Consider the following 23,500-nt stretch of genomic DNA (forward strand, 5'->3'; position numbering starts at 1 on the left):
GTTTGAAGGGCCGAATGGCCTCCTCCTGCACATATTGTCTATTGTCTATCTGTAATGTCATTGTGCTAATGTACCTATAAAGTTACAAAAATTTAGTTCTGGAAATTTAGATCTTTCTGAAACATATAAGATTATTAAATGTTTGGACACACTAGAGACAGGAACATCTTCCCGATGTTGGGGGAGTCCAGAACCAGGGGCCACAGTTTTCTTTTGGGGGAGTCCAGAACCAGAGGCCACAGTAAATCTCTTTTATCTAAAATAGACGCAAGGCTGCCTAAAATCTACTCCTTTCTACAAATCATTTTGTTCGATCATGTTGATGCGAGTCTGGATTCAGACATCAAAGAATATGGGCTAGAAATTCTACAAGAAGGTGCATTAAAGCAGCTTTTTCACAGGCCCATTCAGTTTGGAGTGAAGAGCTGTGACTGTGAAAATCGATTGTGTACAATAGTCAAGCCAGGAATCAAGAATTGAGGTAAAAGATAAGCTTGCACATTCTGGATGAAGAAAGACCTTTCCTCCACTAGCTCTGCATTTGAGATGCATGATGGACCAAAGACCCGGGAGGGATATCAGGCCTGGAATAATACCGACGAAGTGATGATCAGAATGGGATATATGATTAGGTTTGGGGAGAATTGGGAAAGGGCAATGTACAGTTTGGTTGGACTGCCAAACACAGTTTGTGGAAGAGGGCTGCATGTTTGGCTGGACATGAGAGTAAGGGGATTAGGAACATAGATACAGATATGAGCAAAATGGGAGCTGGGGAGACAAGCTTGGAGGATCTGAATCGTGAGAAACCTAAGAAGGACAGCCTGCAAATCAAGGTTTCTTCAAATCCCAAGCCACAGACCAGGTAAGGCAGCTCCTGTTAATGCAAAGTAGATTTCCACACTTGAATGAAGGCTATGCCACATGCTGGCCGGGTTGTTCGCAGGATTCAAATATGCACTAAAACCTTGTGCAAGTGAGATCATAACAATGCTAGCCGGGTGGTGTCTGAGTCTATGCATGTGAACCCAGATCTAAATTTGCTATACTTGCACAGCGGAACTGATTGCATTAAGCAATTAGGTTTTAGATAAAATTCACTTGAACAATGTACAAATTTCTTATGCTGGTGCATGAGAATTTCTGTCCCAACAAATTTCCTTCACAATATGACATGTGTCAGATGGTTTATTCGTAAACTTCATTATACTCCTGGGAGAGAATTGAAGCCAATACAATTAACTATGCAGAGGTGAGTACAATGGCCACATATCTTCTCCATTTTCAGCGTTAATGTTGAAAGTTGAATTTCTCCCTCTGAATGTTAAATTCAATATCTCTTCGAGAGTCAGTATCTCAAAGAGGCTGTGATATGATCTCAAATATCCTACGCTATTTGTCCTGTTGGATTAAATTTCTATGAATCAAAGCCACCAAATTAATCAAGCACCAGAGTATCATTTTAAAATGAAAATATGAAAAAGATTTATAGGAAAAGATCAGAAAATGGCTGAATGTTTTGGGGATCTTTCATCGCAATTCCTAATCAACAGATGCTTTGACGTGCTCTATAAAGATAATGAGGTTTGCTTTTGAAGAATAACACGAGTTTGGTTTTATCCTGAGATATTGGGATTGGATGATCAGCCATGATCATATTGAATGGCGGTGCAGGCTCGAAGGGCCGAATGGCCTACTCCTGTACCTATTCTCTATGTTTCTATGTTTCTATCCTTATATGGCTATCAATGCAGCACTTCCTCAGTCCTTCACATTAATTCACAACAGTTTTACACAGACTGCCACCAAGGAGTTATTTAATTATTCTATCCTTGTTTAAAAAAGTGACAGCATGGAAAATTACTTTTGCTCCTTAAATGCATTTACGTAGATCAGGAAAATCAAGGAAACATCCGGCAGGTGCAGTCATCCAAGATTGAGAGTGTGTAGGAGAGAACTTAAGAAAGAAATTAGGAGGATAAAGAAACAACCATGAAATAAAGAATATCCATGCAGGTGGCTGTAGAAGATCCGAGGGCCTGGGTAATCTTTTAAGTTGTAACATTAAATTCAGTTTTCTTTGTATTTTAAATGTTTTCCATTCCTTGTTGAAATCAGATTGTTCTGAATGTGAAACAGGATGAGACAATCAAGCTATTCAAATATATGTGTAGTGTGGTTGTGCAAACATACCAATTTTGCTGGCATAGTCTTTGGAATCAAAGTATGGTTTCAAAACTCCATTTGTCGCTCTTATAAAATGATCAACAACTTCCTGAAGGGTGGAGTACGTGACCTATTGAATAGAGAAAAAAAAGGCTATTTAGCTACTTAATTGAATAGTTGAATATTCTAGTTGAATATTAGCCAATATCATCAAAGACCTACACCACCTTGATGATGCTCTGCTGCTACCATTAGGAAGAAGGTACAGGAGTCTGAAAACCGAAACCTCCAGATTCAAGAATAGCTTCTTCCCATCAACCATAAAATTCTTGCATTATTATGGTTTGGCTACCTAGGATGACTGTATTGTATTATTGTATTATCAATTATTATTGTATTATTGATTATTGCATGTTTATAGCTAGATAAGGCTCTTAAAGATAGCGGAGTCAGGGGTTATGGGGAGAAGGCAGGAACGGGGTACTGATTGTGGATGATCAGCCATGATCACATTGAATGGCGGTGCTGGCTCGAAGGGCCGAATGGCCTACTCCTGCACCTATTGTCTATTGTCTATCTGTAATGTCATTGTGCTAATGTACCTATAAAGCTGCAAAAAGTAAGAATGTCATTGTTCTATTCCCAGTGCACATGACAATTAAACACTCTTGACACTTGAAATTGTGCAACTCCCCCTCTTTCCCAGTTCTTAAGGGCCTGTCCCACTTTCGCGACCTAATTCACAACCTTTTTTACTCGTGGACATTTTTCATCAGGCTAGAAAAACACCCCGAACTCCTTGCTACCACGAGTACCTACGACTAGCATCACGGCCTGCTTCGACCTACCTACGACCTCCTACGACCATGCTGCGAGTATGAGTCAAGGGCAAACTCGGCAGAAATCGTGAATTAGGTCGTGAAAGTGGGGCAGGCCCTTTAGACTATCACATGTAGATTTCTGGTGCTTGACTAAACATCAGTTATTTATTTAACTCACCTTTTCTCCATTTGGTAGACCTTTTGCTACTCACATTAAATTAATCCATAAGGTTCTCTGGTTAACTGTGACGAATGTCTTTCTCAAAATGCCAATATTACACACTCTTTTGTTTCTTGCACAAAACTTCATAAATGTTGGTGTTATATATTTGATATATTCACTAGTCTATTTAAGATAAAAATGGAACCTAATACTGAAATGATTATATTTGGAGTAATGGGAGACGGGAACAAATTAAATATACCCCAAAATTCATTTTTTAATTACGGTTTAATAACAGCAAAAAAACTTATACTTAAATTTTGGAAAAATGCTACTATACCAAAATTTAAAATGTGGACCAGTAGTATGTTGGACACAGCCCACCTGGAAGAAATGAGGCTCCTCCTAATAGACAAACAAGACCAATTCTTAACGAGTTGGTCTCCATTTATTGATTTTTTGGATTCATGTGGTGCAACAGTATCGTAAAAATTTAAAGTTTCAGGTATGGGTGAAAGATGATCAAGAATATAAAAAAGCATCTCCTTGTGGCGAGTGGATAATCTCCCTCCTGCTTCACTTTCCTACTTATTTCTTTTCTTCACTAGCTCTTTTTCTCTTTTTTTCCCCACACACACTAGACTTTCCTCCATTCTTTACTATTTCTTTCCTTCTATCTCTCTCTTAAAAAAAAAAGGAAGTTGTACAGAGAATGTATTATGTTAACATAATTTTGGGAACCTGTAAAAAGGTACCACTGTATTGTACTTACTTCTAATCAATAAAATAAAAAATAAAAAAATAAATAAAAATAGATTCTCTGGTTAATTTCAACAGTTATTTTCAGCATTGAGTGAGCAACTGAGAGGAGGAGCAGCAGAGATTTTAAAAGCAGCAGTGACTGCCCCTAGTGGTGTATACAAGAGAGGCAGGCATTAGTGAAGGGGCCTATCGGGAGCGACAGCATTCGATGAGGTTGCGTGTCGACGACAAGTGCCGAGCTGGAGGTCAAGTTTAGAGGTTTTGACTCATTAGGTTTCGGTAAGGAAGCTGAATGGAAAGATAAGGTATGATGGAGTAACTCAGTGGGACAGGCAGTATCTCTGGATGGAAGGAATGGGCAACTTTTCGGGTCGAGACCCTTATTCAGACTGAGTCAGAGACACAGAGATAAAGAATGTAAGGTGTGAAAACGAGACATCAAAAAGGACGAAGTTCAAGAAAAATGTAGAATAGATCATTGTTAGCTGGGCGAAGGTGACAATGGAGCATACAAAGATAAATATTTAATCAAGGGGACAATCAGACTGGTCAGAGAACTAGGATAGGGGAGGGATGGAGAAAGGGATAACAAGGGTTACAAAGGTAGAGAAATCAATATTCATACCATTGATACCGTAATGCTGTAAGCTGCCCAAGCAAAATATGCAGTGCTGTTCTTCCAATTTGCGTTGGGCCTCCCTCTGACAAGTGTAGGAAGCCCAGGACAGATAGGTCAGTGTGGGAATGGAAGGGGGAGTTAAAGTGTTTAGCAACAGGGAGATCATGGAGGTTTATGCGGACTGAGCGAAGGTGTTCAGCAAAACGTTCGCCGAGTCTGCGCTTGGTCTCGCCGATATTTAGAAGTCCACACCTGGAACAGTGGATACAGTAGATGAGGTTGGAGAAGTGCAAGTGAATCTCTGCCTCACCTGAAAGGACTGTCTGAAGGACTCGAGGGAGGAGGTATAGGGACAGGTATTGCATCTCTGGCGGTTTCAGGGGAACATACTTGGGCAGGGGGTGGTTTGAGTGGGAAGAGATGAATTAACCAGGGAGTTGCGGAGAGAACGCAGGATAAGGTATGGTTTGTTTTTCTTTTTGTGACTCTTCCTTGGTCTTAGTGCAGTAGGATGGCAGTTAAGCCACTGGTAGATGGATGACCACCAGGAAAGGGAGGAGGCAGAGAGTGCAGGACTCCCCTGTGGCCAGTCTCCTCCAAAACAAGCATACCTTTTTGGATAAAATATGCAGAGATTTCAGACAGCTGCAAGATTAACAGGGTTATCATAGTAGTGATTTTAAATCCCCCAATATAGACCGAGACTGTCACAAGTCTCCAGTCCGAATAAAAACCTTTCATCACCACCCTCTTTCCATCAAGCCAATCCTATATCCAGTGTGTAGGAAAGAACTGCAGATGCTGGTAAAATTGAAGGTAGACACAAGATGCTGGAATAACTCAGTGGGTCAGGCAGCATCTCTGGAGAGAAGAAATGGGTGACATTTCGGGTCGAGACCCTTCTTCAGACTGTTACTTCTCTCCAGAGATGCTGCCTGACCTGCTGAGTTACTCCAGCATTTTTGTGTCTACCTTCAATCCTATATCCAGTTAGTTAGCTCTCCCAGAATCCCATACAATCTAACCTTCCAGAGCAGCCTCTCGTGTGAAAATTTATCAAAGGCTTTGCTGCAGTGTGGTTCCACCTGGTGGTTAGGCCACTACTATGCGAACCCTCGGCAGTCGGGTGGTAGGCTCACGTGACGTGAAGCTCACCGTTTGACCTGTTTTTACAAAATGTTAAATGGCCAGCTCGACATAGACTACAAGACCTACACCAAACCCAAACCAATTAGGAGCAGACGAGGGCATTCGATCCAATTTGTGATCCCAGCTACAAAGACAGATGTGTACAGCAATTTGTTCTTCCCCCGCACAATTAAAGCATGGAATAGTCTCCACCCAACTATAGTTACCCAACCAGATGCAACTAAATTTAAAGTAGCTCTTTCTTCCCAATAACCCTTTCTGGCTTAAGCCCTCCCTTCACCACCGCCAGTTTCAATTCCATTTGGAATATTTTGGAGGACCAATAAACCAAGAAACCAAGAACCAAGAAGTGACTGGGTAATGGCGGGAAGGAGTTGTCACAAGGTTTAGGGGTGTGTCCTAGTATAAGTATTGAGCCCCGGTTCAGCCTTCCCACTTCCATGTGTGTGTTGTTCCCTTTACTTCAACAATGAAGATCTCTTTGATTCACCACGCGTGGCTTCCTTACTCGCCCACCATAGCAGCCTTTCTTAAATAAAGGCCCAACATCAGTCACCCTGCAGACATCTGGCACCTCACTCGTGTCTGATGATAATTTACATATGTCAGCTAGGATTCCTACAATTTCTTCTCTAAATTGTCCTTGGATCAATCTGATCTGGCCTGGGGGATTTATTTACCTTCATACATCTTGGAAGGACCAGCATTTCCTTGACTGTAATACAGACTGTTCTCCAGACATCTCCATTAACTTTCTCAAGTTCATTTATCTCATGTCTTGCTCCATGGTAAAATAGAGGAGAAACTCATTGAGGACCGTACCCATTTCCTGCGGCTCCACACTTCGATGACTACTTTAGTTTCTGAGGGGCCTTATTCTCTCTCTAGTTACCATTTTTCCCTTGATATATTTATAAAATCTCTTTGGATTCTTATTAATTTTATATGGCAGAGTTAAGACATGCCTCCTTTTTGCCCTCCTGATTTCCTTCTCAACTAAAGATGTGGAGATTTTGGGAATGATGCCTGGATTAGAGGATATTAACTACAGGGAGAGATTGTACAAACTTGGAATGTTTTCTTTGGAACACCGGATGTTGCGGGGAGATTTGATAGAAGTATATAAACTTATGAGAGGCATAGATTTTGCATAGCCAGAAACTATTTTCCCAGGATGGAAAGTTTTAAGGTGATAGAAGCAAAGCATAGAGGAGATGTGCAGGACTCTGTTTTTTACACAGAGGGTGGAGGGTGCCTGGAATGTACTGCCAGGCGTGGAGGTGGAGCATTTGAGAGACTTTTGGATAAGCACATGCAGAGAATGAAGGGATATGCAATATGTGCAGGCAGATAAGGATTGGTCATGGCATCATGTTGGCACAAATATTGGAGGCAAAAGGCCTGGTTCTTGTGCTGTACCATTGTATGTTCTATACATTCTAATAATGCCCTTATGTCCCCTACACTCCTCCAGATATATACTTGATCCCAGCTGCCTATACCTGACCCTTTTCAAGAGATAAGAGTCAAGAGACATTTATTGTCACATGCACCAATTGGCACTGTCAAATTTGGGGTCACCATATAACCATATAACAATTACAGCACGGAAACAGGCCATCTCGGCCCTACAAGTCCATGCCGAACAAATGTTTTTTTCCCCTTAGTCCCACCTGCCTGCACTCATACCATAACCCTCCATTCCCTTCTCATCCATATGCCTATCCAATTTATTTTTAAATGATAACAATGAACCTGCCTCCACCACTTCCACTGGGAGCTCATTCCACACCGCCACCACTCTCTGCGTAAAGAAGTTCCCCCTCATATTACCCCTAAACTTCTGTCCCTTAATTCTGAAGTCATGTCCTCTTGTTTGAATCTTCCCTATTCTCAAAGGGAAAAGCTTGTCCACATGAACTCTGTCTATCCCTCTCATCATTTTAAAGACCTCTATCAGGTCCCCCCTTAACCTTCTGCGCTCCAGAGAATAAAGATCTAACTTATTCAACCTATCTCTGTAACTTAGTTGTTGAAACCCAGGCAACATTCTAGTAAATCTCCTCTGTACTCTCTCTATTTTGTTGACATCCTTCCTATAATTGGGCGACCAAAATTGTACACCATACTCCAGATTTGGTCTCACCAATGCCTTGTACAATTTTAACATTACATCCCAGCTTCTATACTCAATGCTCTGATTTATAAAGGCTAGCATACCAAAAGCTTTCTTTACCACCCTATCTATATGAGATTCCACCTTCAAGGAACAATGCACGGTTATACCCAGATCCCTCTGTTCAACTGTATTCTTCAATTCCCTACCATTTACCATGTACGTCCTATTTTGATTTGTCCTGCCAAGGTGTAGCATCTCACATTTATCAGCATTAAACTCCATCTGCCATCTTTCAGCCCATTTTTCCAAATGGCCTAAATCACTCTGTAGACTTTGGAAATCCTCTTCATTATCCACAACACCCCCTATCTTGGTATCATCTGCATACTTACTAATCCAATTTACCACACCTTCATCCAGATCATTGATGTACATGACAAACAACAAAGGACCCAACACAGATCCCTGAGGCACCCCACTAGTCACCTGCCTCCAACCCGATAAACAGCCATCCACCATTACCCTCTGGCTTCTCCCATTCAGCCACTGTTGAATCCATCTTGCTATTCCTGCATTTATACCCAACAGTTGAACCTTCTTAACCAACCTTACATGAGGAACCTTGTCAAAGGCCTTACTAAAGTCCATATAGACAACATCCACTGCTTTACCCTCGTCAATTTCCCTAGTAACCTCTTCAAAAAATTCAAGAAGATTAGTCAAACATGACCTTCCAGGCACAAATCCATGTTCACTGTTCCTAATCAGACCCTGTTTATCTAGATGCTTATATATATTATCTCTACCTCTAACCATATATAACCATACAGCCATATGAGTAAAATTCCTGATCAAATATCTATTTCTCATCATCCAAAGTTCCTTAACTCCTCCTTGCCTTGCCCTTCACTCTAACAGGAACATGCATACTTTGAACTTTCACTAATAAAAACATCCTACTCCCCAGTCATCCTTTTGCCTGTTACAACCTACCTCCAATCAACATTTGCACGTTCCTGTCCAATATTATCAAAGTTGGACGTTCCAATTTAGAAATTTAACTGTGGACCAGCCCTGTCCTTATCCATAACTATTTAAAACCCAATAGAGTTGTTGCTGCTTGTCACAAAAGCTTTGTCCACTGACATTTTAGTCATTTTCCCAATTCCTTAAGAGCAGGTCTCTCCCTCTCCCTGCAGGAACTCTACATATTTTTTAAGGAAACTTTCCTGAACACATTTGAATGATTCCACCTCATTTAAGTATTTGGCACTATGGCAGTACCAGTATATATTGAGAAAGTTAAAATCATCTATTATGACAATCCTATTAGTCTTGCAGTTATTTGCAATCTCCTGGCATTATAGTTCCTTTAATTCGCATTGACTATTTGAGGACATTGTACAATCATTTCCTTTTATTTCTCAGACTTCTACCCTGATATTCTCATTAAATAATAAAGCAACTCCCCCTCCTGCACTAACTTTGACTTCAGTACTGCCTCACTACACCATTGGGTCCTGACCGCCTACTATTATTCTAATGGGTATCAATATTTGGAGGGGTTATTCTGTAAAGAAGTGACTGGGAAATTGTACCAATATTGTCTAAGTTTCTCACACTTGAACTTCTCACATTCCACTCTCAAATTGAAAGATTAGTGAATATCATAGAACATAGAACAGTAAAGCAAAGGAATGGGCCCTTCAGATCACATTGTTGGTGCCGAACATTATGCCAAGTTAAACTGATCGGATCTGCCTGTCTATGATCCACATCCCTCTATTCCCTAAACTATCACATGTCTAGCCAAAAGCCTTTTAAACTATTGTATCTACCTCCAACACCACCTTGGCAATGCATTTCAGGCCCCCACCATTCTGTATAAAAAACTTATCCTGCACATCTCCATTAAACTTTCTGCCTCTCACCTTACAGCTATGCTCTCTAGTTTTGGACATATCCTCCCTAGGAAAAGAATCTGACTGTCTATCCTATCGAGGCCTCATGATTTTATATACTTCTATCAACTATCCCCTCAACCTCCAACGTGCCAGAGAAAACAATCCAAGTCCATTCAATCTCTCCCTGTAGCTGAAACTCTCTATTCTTGGCAGCATTCTGGTATACCATCTCTGCACCCTCTCCTAAGCCTCCACGCCTTTCCTGTGATGACCAGAATTGCATGCAATACTCCAAATGCGTTATAACCAAAGTCTATGAAAGCTGCATAATGACTTCCTGACACTTACAGTACATTCAATGCTCCTAGCAATGAAGGCCAGTATACCATAGACCTTTTTTAACCACCCTATCTACTTGTGGTGCCTCCTTCAGTGAACTATGAAATTGAACTCACAGATCCCTCTGCACCTCCATTCTGTTAAGGGTCTTGCCATTAAGTGTATACTCCCTCCTTATACTCAACATCCCAAGTGCATCACTTCACACTTGCCCGGATTAAACTCCACATACGTCCACCCATTTCTGCATGCTGTATCTTCTGACAGCATTCGTCAGTGTCTGCAACTACTCTAATTTTGGTGTTCTCAGCAAACGTACTCACCAACCCATCTATATTTACATCTAGGTCATTTATATATATCCCAAACAGCAGAGGTCCCAGCACAGATCCCAGCAGAACTTTGCTGGTCACAGACTTCCAGCCATAATATCTACCTTCCACCACAACCCTCTGTGGTCTATGAACAAGCCAGTTCTGAATCCAATATGCCAGTTCTGAATCCAGGCCTATAGTTCAGCTTATTGTCTACATGTCGTACAAGATTGCAAAATCTTAAATTATATTTGGTAAAATAGAAGAAACTCACGGGATTTTCCAGCCCGATGACAAATCCACCACCCATGCTCGTCACCTTGTAATGTTTTATCACACCTTTACTGAAAGATAAATACAAGCAATATTAATCATTCAGTTCACCCAATGAGGTTGGTGTATGACCTATAAAAACTGAGATACAGAATAATCTATAGAATTTATAGGGACATGTTCTCATCTCCACCCCCTTCAGCTTTCCGCAGAGACCGTTCCCTCCGCAACTCCCTGAGTCACTCATCCCTTCCCAACCAAACCACACCCCTCCCCAGGTATCTTCCCCTGCAACCGTGTGAGATGCAACACCTGTCCCTATACCCCCTCCCTCGACTCAATCTAGGGAACCCAACAGTCTTTTCAGGTGAGGCAGAGGTTCACTTGCACCTCCTCCAACCTCATCTACTGTATCCTTGTTTTCAGTGTGGACTCCAATATATTGGCGAGACCAAGCGCAGACTTGGCGATCGTTTCGCTGAACATTTCTGCTCAGTCTGCCTTGACCTACGTGATCTCCCAGGTGCCATATACTTCTATCAAGTCTTCGCTCAACAATCCATGTCTATCCAATCTCTCTCTCTCTAGTGAAAACCCTTTAATAAAGGCAGCATTCTGGTAAACTTGCTCTGCACCTCTCCAAAGTCTCCACATATTTCCTGTAATAGGGCGAGAGAACAGCACCCAATGTGGCCTAACCCAAGTCCTATAGAGCTACATCATGACATCCTGTCTCTTATATTCAACGCCCCAAGCATTGATGGCAGGCCTTCTTTCATAACATATGCCTTCTTTACCACCCTATCTCTAGGTGATCGATGTACGGCGCAGAATTGGTGGGCCGAAGGGCCTGTTCCCGCAATATATAACTAAACTAAACTGAACTACATATGCTGGCACCTTAAGTGAGCTATAAACTTGGACTCCAAGGTTTCTCTGCACATCAATGATGTTTGGGGTCTTGCTGTATACTTTTTGTATACTTTCCCCTGACATTCAACCTCCCAAGTGCAACACCACATGTTTGCTCAGGCTAAACTCCATTTGCTATAATCTCCACCCATTCCTGCAGCTGATCTATTTTCCCAACCACCCTTACAGACTAGGGGGAATTTAAACGCGCCAATTAGCCTAGAAACCTTCACGTCTTGGGATATGGGAGGAAACCGAAGCAACCCGAGGAAATCAACACGGTCACAGGGTGAATATTACTAGAATGTTGCCTGGGTTTCAGCAACTAAGTCACAGAGAAAGGTTGAACAAGTTAGGGCTTTATTCTTTGGAGCGCAGAAGGTTAAGGGGGGACTTGATAGAGGTTTTTAAAATGATGAGAGGGATAGACAGAGTTGACGTGGAAAAGCTTTTCCCACTGAGAGTAGGGAAGATTCAAACAAGGGGACATGACTTGAGAATTAAGGGACTGAAGTTTAGGGGTAACATGAGGGGGAACTTCTTTACTCAGAGAGTGGTGGTTGTGTGGAATGAGCTTCCAGTGAAGGTGGTGGAGGCAGGTTCGTTTTTATCATTTAAAAATAAATTGGATAGTTATATGGACGGGAAGGGAATGGAAGGTTATGGTCTGAGCGCAGGTATATGGGACTAGCGGAGAATATGTGTTCGGCATGGACTAGAAGGGTCGAGATGGCCTGTTTCCGTGCTGTAATTGTTATATGGTTATTATATGGTTAATATGTAAACTCCACACAGACAGCAACTACAGTCAAGATTGAACACGGGTCTCTGGTGCTGTGAGGCTGCAGCTCTATTAGCTTTGCCACCGTGCCTTCCTTTTTCAAAATTAAATAAAGGAGTGTTCCAGAGATTATGAGGAGAGACTTCATAAACTCAACCTGTATTTTCTAAAGTTTGGAAGAATGAGACAAGATCACAAGCAAACATAAAGGTCTAACGTGCTCCACTGGCTGGATGCAGGCTATATGTTTCACTTGGCTCAGAGATCTACAATCAGGGATCACAGTCCCTGAATTAGGCATTTAAGTGGCCGTTTAGGAATGAGATGAGGAGAATTTCTTCATGAAGAGGGCGCTGAATCTTCAGAATTCTCCACCCAAAAATTGCTGGAGATTACTGATCACCGTGAGTATTCAATGACAATATCATCTTCCTCTCCAGCTGACAGGAAGGTCCATGGTTTTATTTCTGTCTTAACAATTCCAATCCTTTATTGCAGGCCTGTGATATTCAGTGCATTAAAATAATTGAGGCAGCATCATTGAGCCTTCTCTATTCTTGGCTAAATCATTTTAGTTTTTCTAATCCCTGTACATAATCATGCCTGGTATAATGCTGTAAAATTTCCTCTGCAATATTTACAAGATATTGACATTCTTCCTCAATTTATGTGCCTAGAATTAGCCACAATATTCCAAAAGCTGAAGCTTACCCGCAATTTGTAATGTTTTAACATAACTTCCTTGTTTTTAGTCGTCTATAAGTTCTTGGAATTTATGCGGGATAGTTTTCTAAACCAACATGTAGAGGAACCAACGAGAGAGCAGGCTATTCTAGACTGGGTATTGAGTAATGAAGAAGGGTTAGTTAGCAGTCTTGTTGTGCGTGCCCCTTGGGCAAGAGTGACCATGATATGGTTGAGTTCTTCATTAGGATGGAGAGTGACATTGTTAATTCAGAAAAAAGGGTCTTGAACTGAGAGAAAGGTGACTTTGAGGGTATGAGACGTGAATTGGCCAAGATAGACTGGCAATTGATTCTTAAAGGGTTGACGGTGGATATGCAATGGAAGGCATTTAAAGACTGCATGGATGAACTACAACAATTGTTTGTCCCAGTTTGGCAAAAGAATAAATCAGGGAAGGTAGTACATCTGTGGATAACAAGGGAAATCAGGGATAGTATCAAAACAAAAGATGAAGCATACAAATTAGCCAGAAAAAGCAGCCTACCAAGGGACTGGGAGAAATTCAGTCCAGCAGAGAGGACAAAGGGCTTAATTAGGAAAGGGAAAATAGATAGTGAAAGAAAACTGTCAGGAACATAAAAACTGACTGCAAAGGTTTTTATAGATATGTGAAGAGAAAAAGATTAGTTAAAACAAATGTAGGTCTCTTGCAGTCAGAAACAGGCAAATTGATCATGGGGAACAAGGACATGGCAGACCAATTGAATAACTACTTTGTTTCTGTCTTCACTAAGGAAGACATAAATAATCTGCTGGAAATAGCAATGAGATGGAGGAATTGAGTGAAATCCAGGTTAGCCGGGAAGTGGTGTTAGGTAAATTGAATGGATTAAAGGCCGATAAATCCCCAGGGTCAGATAGGCTGCATCCCAGAGTACTTAAGGAAGTAGCCCCAGAAATAGCCAATGCATTAGTGATAATTTTTCAAAAATCTGGAGTAGTTCCTGAGGATTGGAGGGTAGCTAATGTAACCCCACTTTTTAAAAAAGGGAGGGAGCGAGAAAACGGGAAATTGCAGACCAGTTAGTCTAACATTGGTAGTGGGGAAAATGCTGGAGTCAGTTATTAAAGATGGGATAGCAGCACATTTGGAAAGTGGTGAATTTATTGGACAAAGTCAGCATGGATTTATGAAAGGTAAATCATGTCTGACGTATCTTATAGAATTTTTCGAGGATGCAACTAGTAGAGTGGATAAGGGAGAACCAGCGGATGTGTTATATCTGGACTTTCAGAAGGCTTTCGACAAGGTTCTACATAAGAGATAAGTATGCAAACTTAAAGCACACGGTATTGAGGGTTCAATATTGATGTGGATAGAGAACTGGCTGGCAGACAGGAAGCAGAGTGGCAGGCAGTGACTAGTGGGGTACCGCAAGGCTCAGTGCTGGGACCCCAGCTATTTCCAATATATATTAAAGATTTGGATGAGGGAATTGAATGCAACATCTCCAAGTTTGCGGATAACACAAAGCTGGGGGGCAGTGTTAGCTGTGAGGAGGATGCTAGGAGGCTGCAAGGTGACTTGGATAGGTTGGGTGAGTGCGCAAATACATGACAGATGCAGTATAATGTGGATAAATGTGAGGTTATCCACTTTGGTGGCAAAAACAGGAAAGTAGACTTTTATCTGAATGGTGGCCGATTAGGAAAAGGGGAGATGCAACAAGACCTGGGTGTCATGGTACACCGGTCATTGAAAGTAGGTATGCAGGTGCAGCAGGTAGTGAAGAAAGCGAATGGTATGTTAGCATTCTTAGCAAAAGGATTTCAGTATTGGAGCAGGGAGGTTCTGCTGCAGTTGTACAGGGCCTTGGTGTGTCCACACCTGGAGTATTGCGTACAGTTTTGGTCGCCTAATCTGTGGAAAGACATTCTTGCCATAGAGGGAGTGCAGAGAAGGTTCACCAGACTGATTTCTAGGATGGCAGGACTTTCATATGAAGAAAGACTGGATAGACTCGGCTTGTACTCGCTAGAATTTAGAAGATTGAGGGGGGAATCTTATACAAACTTACAAAATTCTTAGGGAGGTTGAACAGGCTAGATGCAGGAAGATTATTCCCGATGTTTGGGAAGTCCAGAACTAGGGGTCACAGTTTAAGGATAAGAGGGAAGTCTTTTAGGACCGAGATGAGAAAATCATTTTTTACACAGAGAGTGATGAATCTGTGGAATTCTCTGCCACAGAAGGTAGTTGAGACCAGTTCATTGGCTATATTTAAGAGGGAGTTAGATGTGGCCCTTGTGGCTAAAGGGATCAGGGGGTATGGAGAGAAGGCAGGTATGAGATACTGAGTTGGATGATCAGCCATGATCATATTGAATGGCAGTGCTGGCTTGAAGGGCCGAATGGCCTACTCCTGCACCTAATTTCTATGTTTCTATGTTACAGCGCCAAAGACCTGGATTCGGTCATGACTACCGGTGCTATCTGTATGGAATTCATACGTTCTCCCTGTGCCTCATTCAGCGACTGTGAGCCCCGGTTCTCTGGCTGCTCCGGTTTCCCCACCCACTTTCTAAAGATGTGCAATTTTGGAGTTTAATTGGCTTGAAGTGCAGACTCGGAGTCCCTAGCCTACTCCTGCACCTATTTAGATGTTTCTATGTTAGCGTGGATGGACTACCATGATCTGTATGGAATTGGTCCTCCCTGTGTGGATGGGCTAAACACCCCTTTCCAAAGATGTTCAATTTTATGTTTAATTGGCTTGAGTAAAATCCCTAGCGTGTAGGATAGAAAGTGTAAACTATTGGTCATAAAAATAACCCTATGCTGTATCTCTTTCACATTGCCTCCACTCATTGCTCCATCTACCTAAATTACCTGTTTTGTGTGATCATAGTAGTGATTGAGTAATTTTCATTGGAAGGTCTTATTATCAGGCTGCCATTTTCAGGGTGTCTTTCCAGCATGGCTTCAGCTTCATTGCGAGTTACTGTATAGAAACACCTGCAGAAAAGATAAAGGTGAATGTAAGTGTAAATTATTTACTTCAACCATCCATTAGAAACTTCTGGTACACTTCAAGTGACTCAATGACAGAGATTGGCAAAGTCACAGGGTGTGGCCATTTGGTTCTTCAAAAGGCAATTCAATTAGTTTTAATCCCAAGCTTTTCCATTGCCCTCCTCCCTCAAAGCTCTGCAATATTTGTTTACAATATATCCAATTCTCCATTAAAACTTAGACTCAAAGTTGTTTTCCCACACTTTCCAATGTATTCCTGTTCATTACATCAAGTTTGCAAAAGTATGTTATACAGGTAGATTAGTAAAGATTTCAACGCATATATTACTCATAATTATTCAAGAAAAATATTATTTTACTTTCTTCATTTGCCTCTCAACACATAATTATTCACAATTCTACTTGAAGACATTAAGCGCAAATCGAGTCTTTGTGGCTTTTCCAGAATTAAACCACCATTAAAACCATCTTAAATCCCCGCAGTGAAATGAGCTTGCCAAATAATTTAAATCTCAGGTTGAGGTGAGTCACACAATAATTTTACTATGTCAGTCAAGCTTCAGGCTGGTGTGATCAATATTGGCAACAAGAGAGAGTAGTGCATTTGGTTATCATGGAGAAGGATCCTGAGAAGATGACCTGTCGTTGCTCATCAGTTTTCATCTTTAAATGTCTTAACATCTCAAACCTATTGTCTGAATCACATCTTAACCTCTATACTCAAGAGAATACAAACTAAGTTTATGGAATTTGTCCCATCATTTAATATTTTTGGTGTGTTCATTTTACTTACTCTGGCATTGGGTTCAATAAATCATCGTACACCTCTGGATCAGGTTTCTCTATCAAGCAGCTTTGTGATTCTCGTGTCCTTGTTTCAGCGGACCGACGTTCTCTCTCTCGTTCAACCACTTCTTTCAGGCGTAGCATCTGCCCAGGCAGTAGTGACAAGATACTGGGAACCTCCAGCTAGTAAAATTGACCAAAAACAATCTTCTAAATCAAATTATTGACAAAGTTGCCAGCAGGATTAGTTTTTGTGCAAGATGTGTTCATAGTTTCAGCTTAAAACGTTCTAATGATTATTTGTTACTTCAGAAAAGTGAAGAAATATTTTAAAGCAAAAAAAAAACTGCCAGAGGAAGCAGATCAGACAGTATCTGTGGAGGAAGATGGACAGTCAACATTTAAGGCTGAGACCCTTCCACAGGATTGAAAGAGTGGAAGATAGCCAGTATAAATAAGTTAGGGGGGCGGAACAAGAGCTGCAATGGGATAGATGGATCCAGATGAGATTGGGTGGATTGGTGGATCTAGAGAGTGGGGGTAAAGAGGGTTGGAGATAACAAGAGTCTGAGATCTGAGGAGTGGGGGTAACAAGCAGCAGCACATCTGATAGGAAAGGAAGGCAATGGTCAGTGAGGTGAGGAGACGAGGATAGTGGGGGAGGGGGCCTGATGGAAAGAGTATGTGGGTGATGGACAAATTGAGTGGGTGGGGAAGAAGCTGGATGAAGGGGGCGTGCATTGTTATGAAAGGCAGGGTATGAGAGGGAGAGCTGGGTGGATTGAAGAACCAAGGGGTTACAGTTACGTGAAATTGAATTCTCTAATTGTTCATGCCATTGGCTTGTGAACAAACAGGGCCTGATAATGAGGTGATGTTATTCTAGTTCGCATTTTGGCCTCCTCGTGGTGGTGGAGCCAAGAACAGACAGGTCGGAGTGGACATTGTCCAGGGAATTGAAATGGCTAGCAGCTGTGTGCTCAACAAAGCAGTTGCCTAATCTGCCTGATCTCAGCAACGTACAGGAGGCCACATCGAAAGCACCTAACGTTTTCTCACAGAGAGTTGTGAGTCTGTGGCATTCTCTGCCTCAGAGGGCGGTGGAGGCTGGTTCTCTGGATACTTTCAAGAGAGAGCTAGATAGGGCTCTTAAAGATAACGGAGTCAAGGAATACGGGGAGAATGCAGGAACGGGGTACTGATTAGGGATGATCAGCCATGATCACATTGAATGGCTGTGCTGGCAGTACTGAATCAGTACCCCGTTCTTAACACTATTTCTGCCACCACAGGAAATTTGCCACACCAACAGCAAATTTCATGCTGTCATCTAACCAAATTGGCAACAGTCAGTGCTAAATAATCCAGACTTCCGGTAAAGTTCCAACCTGCACCTTAATCTTATACAATTTTTTTTTACTATGCTGACCTCGACAGTGTACTAGAAGGTAGACAAAAAAGCTGAAGAAACTCAGCGGGCAAGGCAGCATCTATGGAGAGAAGGAATAGGCGATGTTTTAGGTCGAGACACTTAGTTTAACATTCTACTATTCCTATAAATTTGAACAGCCAATACAGGAGCATGCTACAAAAATAAGAATCATACCTGAGTGACCACACCAATATAACCTTTCCATTCTTCTCTAGCTTCAATGTTTTCAGCCTGGAGATAAAAGGAAAGTAAAATCACAATAAATGTTTATCATTATAGAGTGGTGCTGATAACTACTTAGTTATTTGCATATGTTGCAATAGCTGAAGTTATAAAATCCCCTTGAAACTAGATACTCGTTACTTTTTCATCAGCATTATGTTAACAGGATACAAAAAGTAAACTATAATGTCAGCTCATAATACAAACTACAGGGAACTAGAGGAAATATCAAACATGAATTCCAAATAGATATTTTCTCGTAGGGATGTGACGAAAACTGGAATCATTCTCTCCTGAGCAAAAGTGCTTTTGAAAAAGGAAATAACAAGAAACCGTTTCACATGGGTTTTAACCAGATTAAATACATTTAAGATAATCATGTGAATCACAGTGAATAGGAGAAGATTTATTTTAAGGCAATACTTTTTAGGTGCCTTTAGATGAAAGCAAAGGAACAATTAAAAATGAACTGGATAAATATATTTAAAAGGGAAAGATTTGCAGAGCTAAGAGGAAATCAGTATGGAAATTTGAATGCCCTTCCAAAGTGCCAGCATTGCATAATGGGTTGAATAGGCTTTAGATTTTAGAGATACAGTACGAAAACAGGCCCATCTAGTTCGCGCCGACCCGTGATCCCGTACACTAGCACAACCCTACACATTCGGGATAATTTCACAATTTACCAAAGTCAATTAACCTACAAATCTATACGTCTTTGGAGTGTGGGAGGATACTGGAGCACCTAGAGCAAACCCACAAGGGAGATGGGGGGGGGGGAAGAGGGGGGGGGGGGAAGGGGGGGGGGGGGGAGAGAGGGAGGGGGGGGGGGGGGGGGGGGGGGGGGGGGAAGCGGGGGGGGGGGGGGGGGGGGGAGGAGGGGGGGGGGGGGGGGGGAGAGATGGGAGAGAGAGAGAGAGAGAGGGGGGGAGAGAGAGGGAGAGGAGAGGGAGAGGGAGAGAGAGAGGGAGGAGAGGGGGGGGGAGAGGGGGGGGGGAGGGGGGGGGGGAGAGGGAGAGGGGGAGAGAGGGGAGGGAGGGAGAGAAGAGGAGAGGGAGAGAGAGAGAGGAGAGGGGGAGAGGGAGGAGAGGGGGAGAGGGAGAGGGGGGGAGAGAGGGAGAGGGGGAGAGAGGGAGAGAGGGAGAGGGGAGAGAGAGGGAGGGAGGGAGGGAGAGGGAGGGAGGGAGAGAGAGAGAGAGAGGGAGAGAGAGAGGGGAGAGAGAGAGAGAGAGAGAGGGAGAGAGGGGGAGAGAGAGGGAGAGAGAGAGGAGAGAGAGAGGAGAGAGAGGGAGAGAGAGAGAGAGTGATTGCCTTGGATCTTTTCATCCTTGTAGGAACATGATGGCTATGAACGGTCTGTTTTAAAAAAAATTACTCCTGCTTCTCAGAAGTAGATTTGCCCATTAATTGTAATTCCTAGTCTACTTTTGCCATGTCTTGACCCAGGAGGCACAGCAGTGCTGCTTATGGAGCTACTACTTCACGGTGCAGGGGTTCTAAATTTAATCCTGACCTCAGGTGCTGTCTGTGTGGAGTTTATACATTCGCCCCATGACCCTCTGCTGGCTTTCTTTAGATCTTCTGGTTTGCTCCCACATCCCAAAGCTATGCAGGTTGGTATTTAGTTGGCTGTTGGAAATTGCCCCTCGTGTGGAGGTGAGTGGTAGAGTGGTAGGGGGAACTAAAGACAATCTGCGTAGAAAGAAAATGGGCTGGGGGAGGATTAAAGTAATGTGAGTGTTTGATGATCAATGCAGACTCAATAGATCAAAAAGGGCGATATCTCTCTAATTTAGGACCTTAAATTCCCTTTGACTTTTATCCTATCTGCAACTAAAATATGATCAGAATTTTGATTGAAATACCTTAAGTTTCAACTCTCCATTGTCTAGAAGCAGTCGGAAGCCAGTTGTTTGGAAACCTTTACCATTCCTGTTGTCATCAACTATTGCTATAAAATGCTGCAGGTCCAGTTTTTCTGTGTACTGGAAAAAGGAATACGGTTATGTAGAAGGAGCACCAAAAATAGCACAATATCATTATCATCTAAACACAACGAGCTGTAAATGTTTGTTTACCCAAAAAGACACGATGTGCTGAGTAACTCAACAGATCGGACAGCTTCTCTGGAGGAAATTAATGTGATGCTTTCAGTCAAGGCCTGTAGATTGGTTGTTTCCTACTAGCTAATTGCAGTGCTTGTTAGTAGTTGCTCTGCCTAATATGCGATTCATATTACCAAGAGCTTGCCTACGCCATTCAGTATGAGTAGCTGTTAGGAACTGTAATGTCCTGCAGACCGATGCTGTGAGTAGACTTAATAAACATGTGTTGTATCTTGATGTGTGTTTGAATCTACTCATTACATGGTGTCAGAAGTGGGATACGAACCCACGCCTCCATTTGTTTTATCAGCGGCTTAAAACACATGGCTGAATGCCGCCAATTTCGTGAATTATGCGATGAGAACCGTGACAAGATTGTTGGAGGTATGCTTGATAACGTTAAGGGATGAACTGCTCCATAACACTGACCTGACCCGTAATCAAGCTGAGCACGCCTGTTGGATTGCTGAGATAACATCTTCTCTAACTAAATCTGTGACCTCCGGTCAGCGTTCGCAGTACAGTGTCAATCTTACAGACACCTCCTCTCATAACAGTCATTCCCAGATCTCCACAGAAGGTCTGCTGCTCGATGTCCTAATTGCAAACTATTTTCATGCTACCGGTTGAGAAATCTGTATTGCTTATGGTAAAACCTGTAATTTCTGCAAGAAATCAAACCACTTTGCAAGATGTTGCCGTTCCCATGCGACTCAATCCTCCTCAAGGACGAGCTTGCACCTGTTACAACATGAGCTTGCTGATAACAAATACCAAGAGCCTGACTTACCATCCCCTACTCAGCTCTCTGAAAGTACTGATAATAGTTCAGCCATCCACTCTCTCCCCCCTTGCTCTAATGAGCAACTTGACCCTGAGGTAACCATGTTTGTGAATAACAGACCTGTGATCGCCAAGGTTGAGACTGGCGCGAAACGCAACGTCATCTCGTTATCAGAGTTTTAAAACATTCGGAATGCTGAATCTATTGAAAAGGCCTCAATCACGCTTCCGTCCTACGGGGGAGATGTTCTACACCCACTTGGACAGACAAATTTAAATTGCAACATAGACTAGTAGCCCCATACCCTAAAGTTTTATATGGTCAAGGGGGATTCTGACTCTGCTCAGTATCAATACATGCCACGATCAAGGTCTGGTAACCTTCAACCCTTTCTTGCTGAAGGCCCCACTCAGAAAATACTCTCTCAATACAGCGAACTATTTAACAACGAGCTTGGCAAGTTTCCCCTCGAGTACCACATTGATCCCAACATCACTCCTGTGGTTCGAGCACCACACAGTGTTCCACATGCCATGCATGACAGGGTACACAATGAACTCAAGCGGATGGTCTCCATGGGTGTTATTGCTGAATTTACTGACCCATCTGACTGGGTTTCCACCATTCAGATTCAGATTCAACTTTAATTGTCATTGTCAGTGTACAGTACAGAGACAACGAAATGCATTTAGCATCTCCCTGGAAGAGCGACATAGAATATGATTTCAATAAATAAATCTATTTACATGCATACAGTCATAGTGTTTTTCCTGTGGGAGGAGTGTCCGGGGGGGGGGGTGATTGGCAGTCACCGAGGTACATTGTTGAGTAGTGTGACAGCCGCAGGGAAGAAGCTGTTCCTGGACCTGCTGGTCCGGCAACGGAGGGACCTGTAGCGCCTCCTGGATGGTAGGAGGGTAAACAGTCCATGGTTGGGATGAGAGCAGTCCTTGGCGATGCTGAGCGCCCTCTGCAGACAACACCAACCATGGTGGTCGCAACGAAAAAAATCAAGGAGGAGATCCATATCTGCATGAACCCCAGAGACCTTAACACTGCTATCATACACTCACACTACCCTATACGAACAGTAGAGGAAGTTGCTGCTCAAATAGGCAACACATCAGTGTTCTCCATTCTGGATGCCAAAAGCTGGTTTTGGCAGATTCCAATCAACCCAGACTAGTCCAATCTTACTACTTTCGGCACCCCTTTTGGCCGCTACAAATTCCTGAGAATGCCCTTTGGCATCAACTCCGCCAACGAAGTTTTCCAGCGCACGATGGAACAATTGTTTGCTGAGTATCCATGCACCATCATTGTTGATGACATTCTCGTCTATGGGCGTGACTTGGCTGAACATGATGATAATCTGAAGAAAGTACTGGATCGTGCCAAAGACATTCAGCTCAAACGCAACCCCCTGAAGTGCAAGTTTCAAGTCCCGGAAGTTACCTACGTCGGACATGTTTTCACAACTGATGGTCTCAGACCAGACCCATCAAAAATTGCAGCTATCAACGAGATGCCGGATCCTACTGACGTTGCGAGTCTGCAAAGGTTCCTTGGAAGATCAACTTCCTGGGGAAATTTATTCCCAACCTCAGCGACATATCTGCCCCCCCTGCGGGAACTGACACACAAAGACGCTGCAAGGTCCTGGTATCTGCAGCACCACAGAGCTTTCGACACTCTCAAGTTGCAGCTGGCTAGTGCACCTACTCTCGCCTACTTTGCTTTGGAGTTATCCGTAACGCTCACCTGCGATGCGTCCCAGTATGGACATGGTGCTGCTTGCCTGCAGACCACTACCGATGGCGATTTCAAGCCTGTTTCTTACGCCTCTCGCACACTAACAACGTTACGCCCAGATTAAAAAAGAAATGCTCACAGTGGTTTTCGCTTGCACAAAATTCAAGGACTTTATTTTTGGGAAGTCTGCAACTATAGAAACAGACCACCTGCCGCTGGTCACTATTTTGAATAAACCCATTCACGCTGCTCCGGCCCGCCTACAACGGATGATGATGCAGCTGCAGGGGTTTGATTTCAACATTGTCTATAAGAAAGGCAGGGACATGCACATAGCTGACGCGCTATCAAGAACCCCATGCAAAACCAACAAACA

General features: G+C 42.7%; 1 protein-coding gene across 1 annotated transcript in view; it reads right to left on the bottom strand.

Moving 5' to 3' along the window:
• The window catches only part of LOC129695564 (signal-transducing adaptor protein 1-like), an 83,221-nt gene that overhangs the window by 19,386 nt on the left and 40,335 nt on the right, over nucleotides 1-23,500 (bottom strand). Inside the window, exons 3-8 of the mRNA XM_055632640.1 lie at nucleotides 20,349-20,468; nucleotides 18,436-18,492; nucleotides 16,837-17,012; nucleotides 15,900-16,025; nucleotides 10,631-10,700; nucleotides 2,194-2,296 (exon numbers count right to left, since the gene is read on the bottom strand). Coding sequence (XP_055488615.1) covers nucleotides 2,194-2,296; nucleotides 10,631-10,700; nucleotides 15,900-16,025; nucleotides 16,837-17,012; nucleotides 18,436-18,492; nucleotides 20,349-20,468 — 652 coding nt within the window. The remainder of the gene's footprint in view (nucleotides 1-2,193; nucleotides 2,297-10,630; nucleotides 10,701-15,899; nucleotides 16,026-16,836; nucleotides 17,013-18,435; nucleotides 18,493-20,348; nucleotides 20,469-23,500) is intronic.

Source organism: Leucoraja erinacea, chromosome 3 (assembly GCF_028641065.1).
Source record: "Leucoraja erinacea ecotype New England chromosome 3, Leri_hhj_1, whole genome shotgun sequence".
Taxonomy (NCBI): domain Eukaryota; kingdom Metazoa; phylum Chordata; class Chondrichthyes; order Rajiformes; family Rajidae; genus Leucoraja; species Leucoraja erinaceus.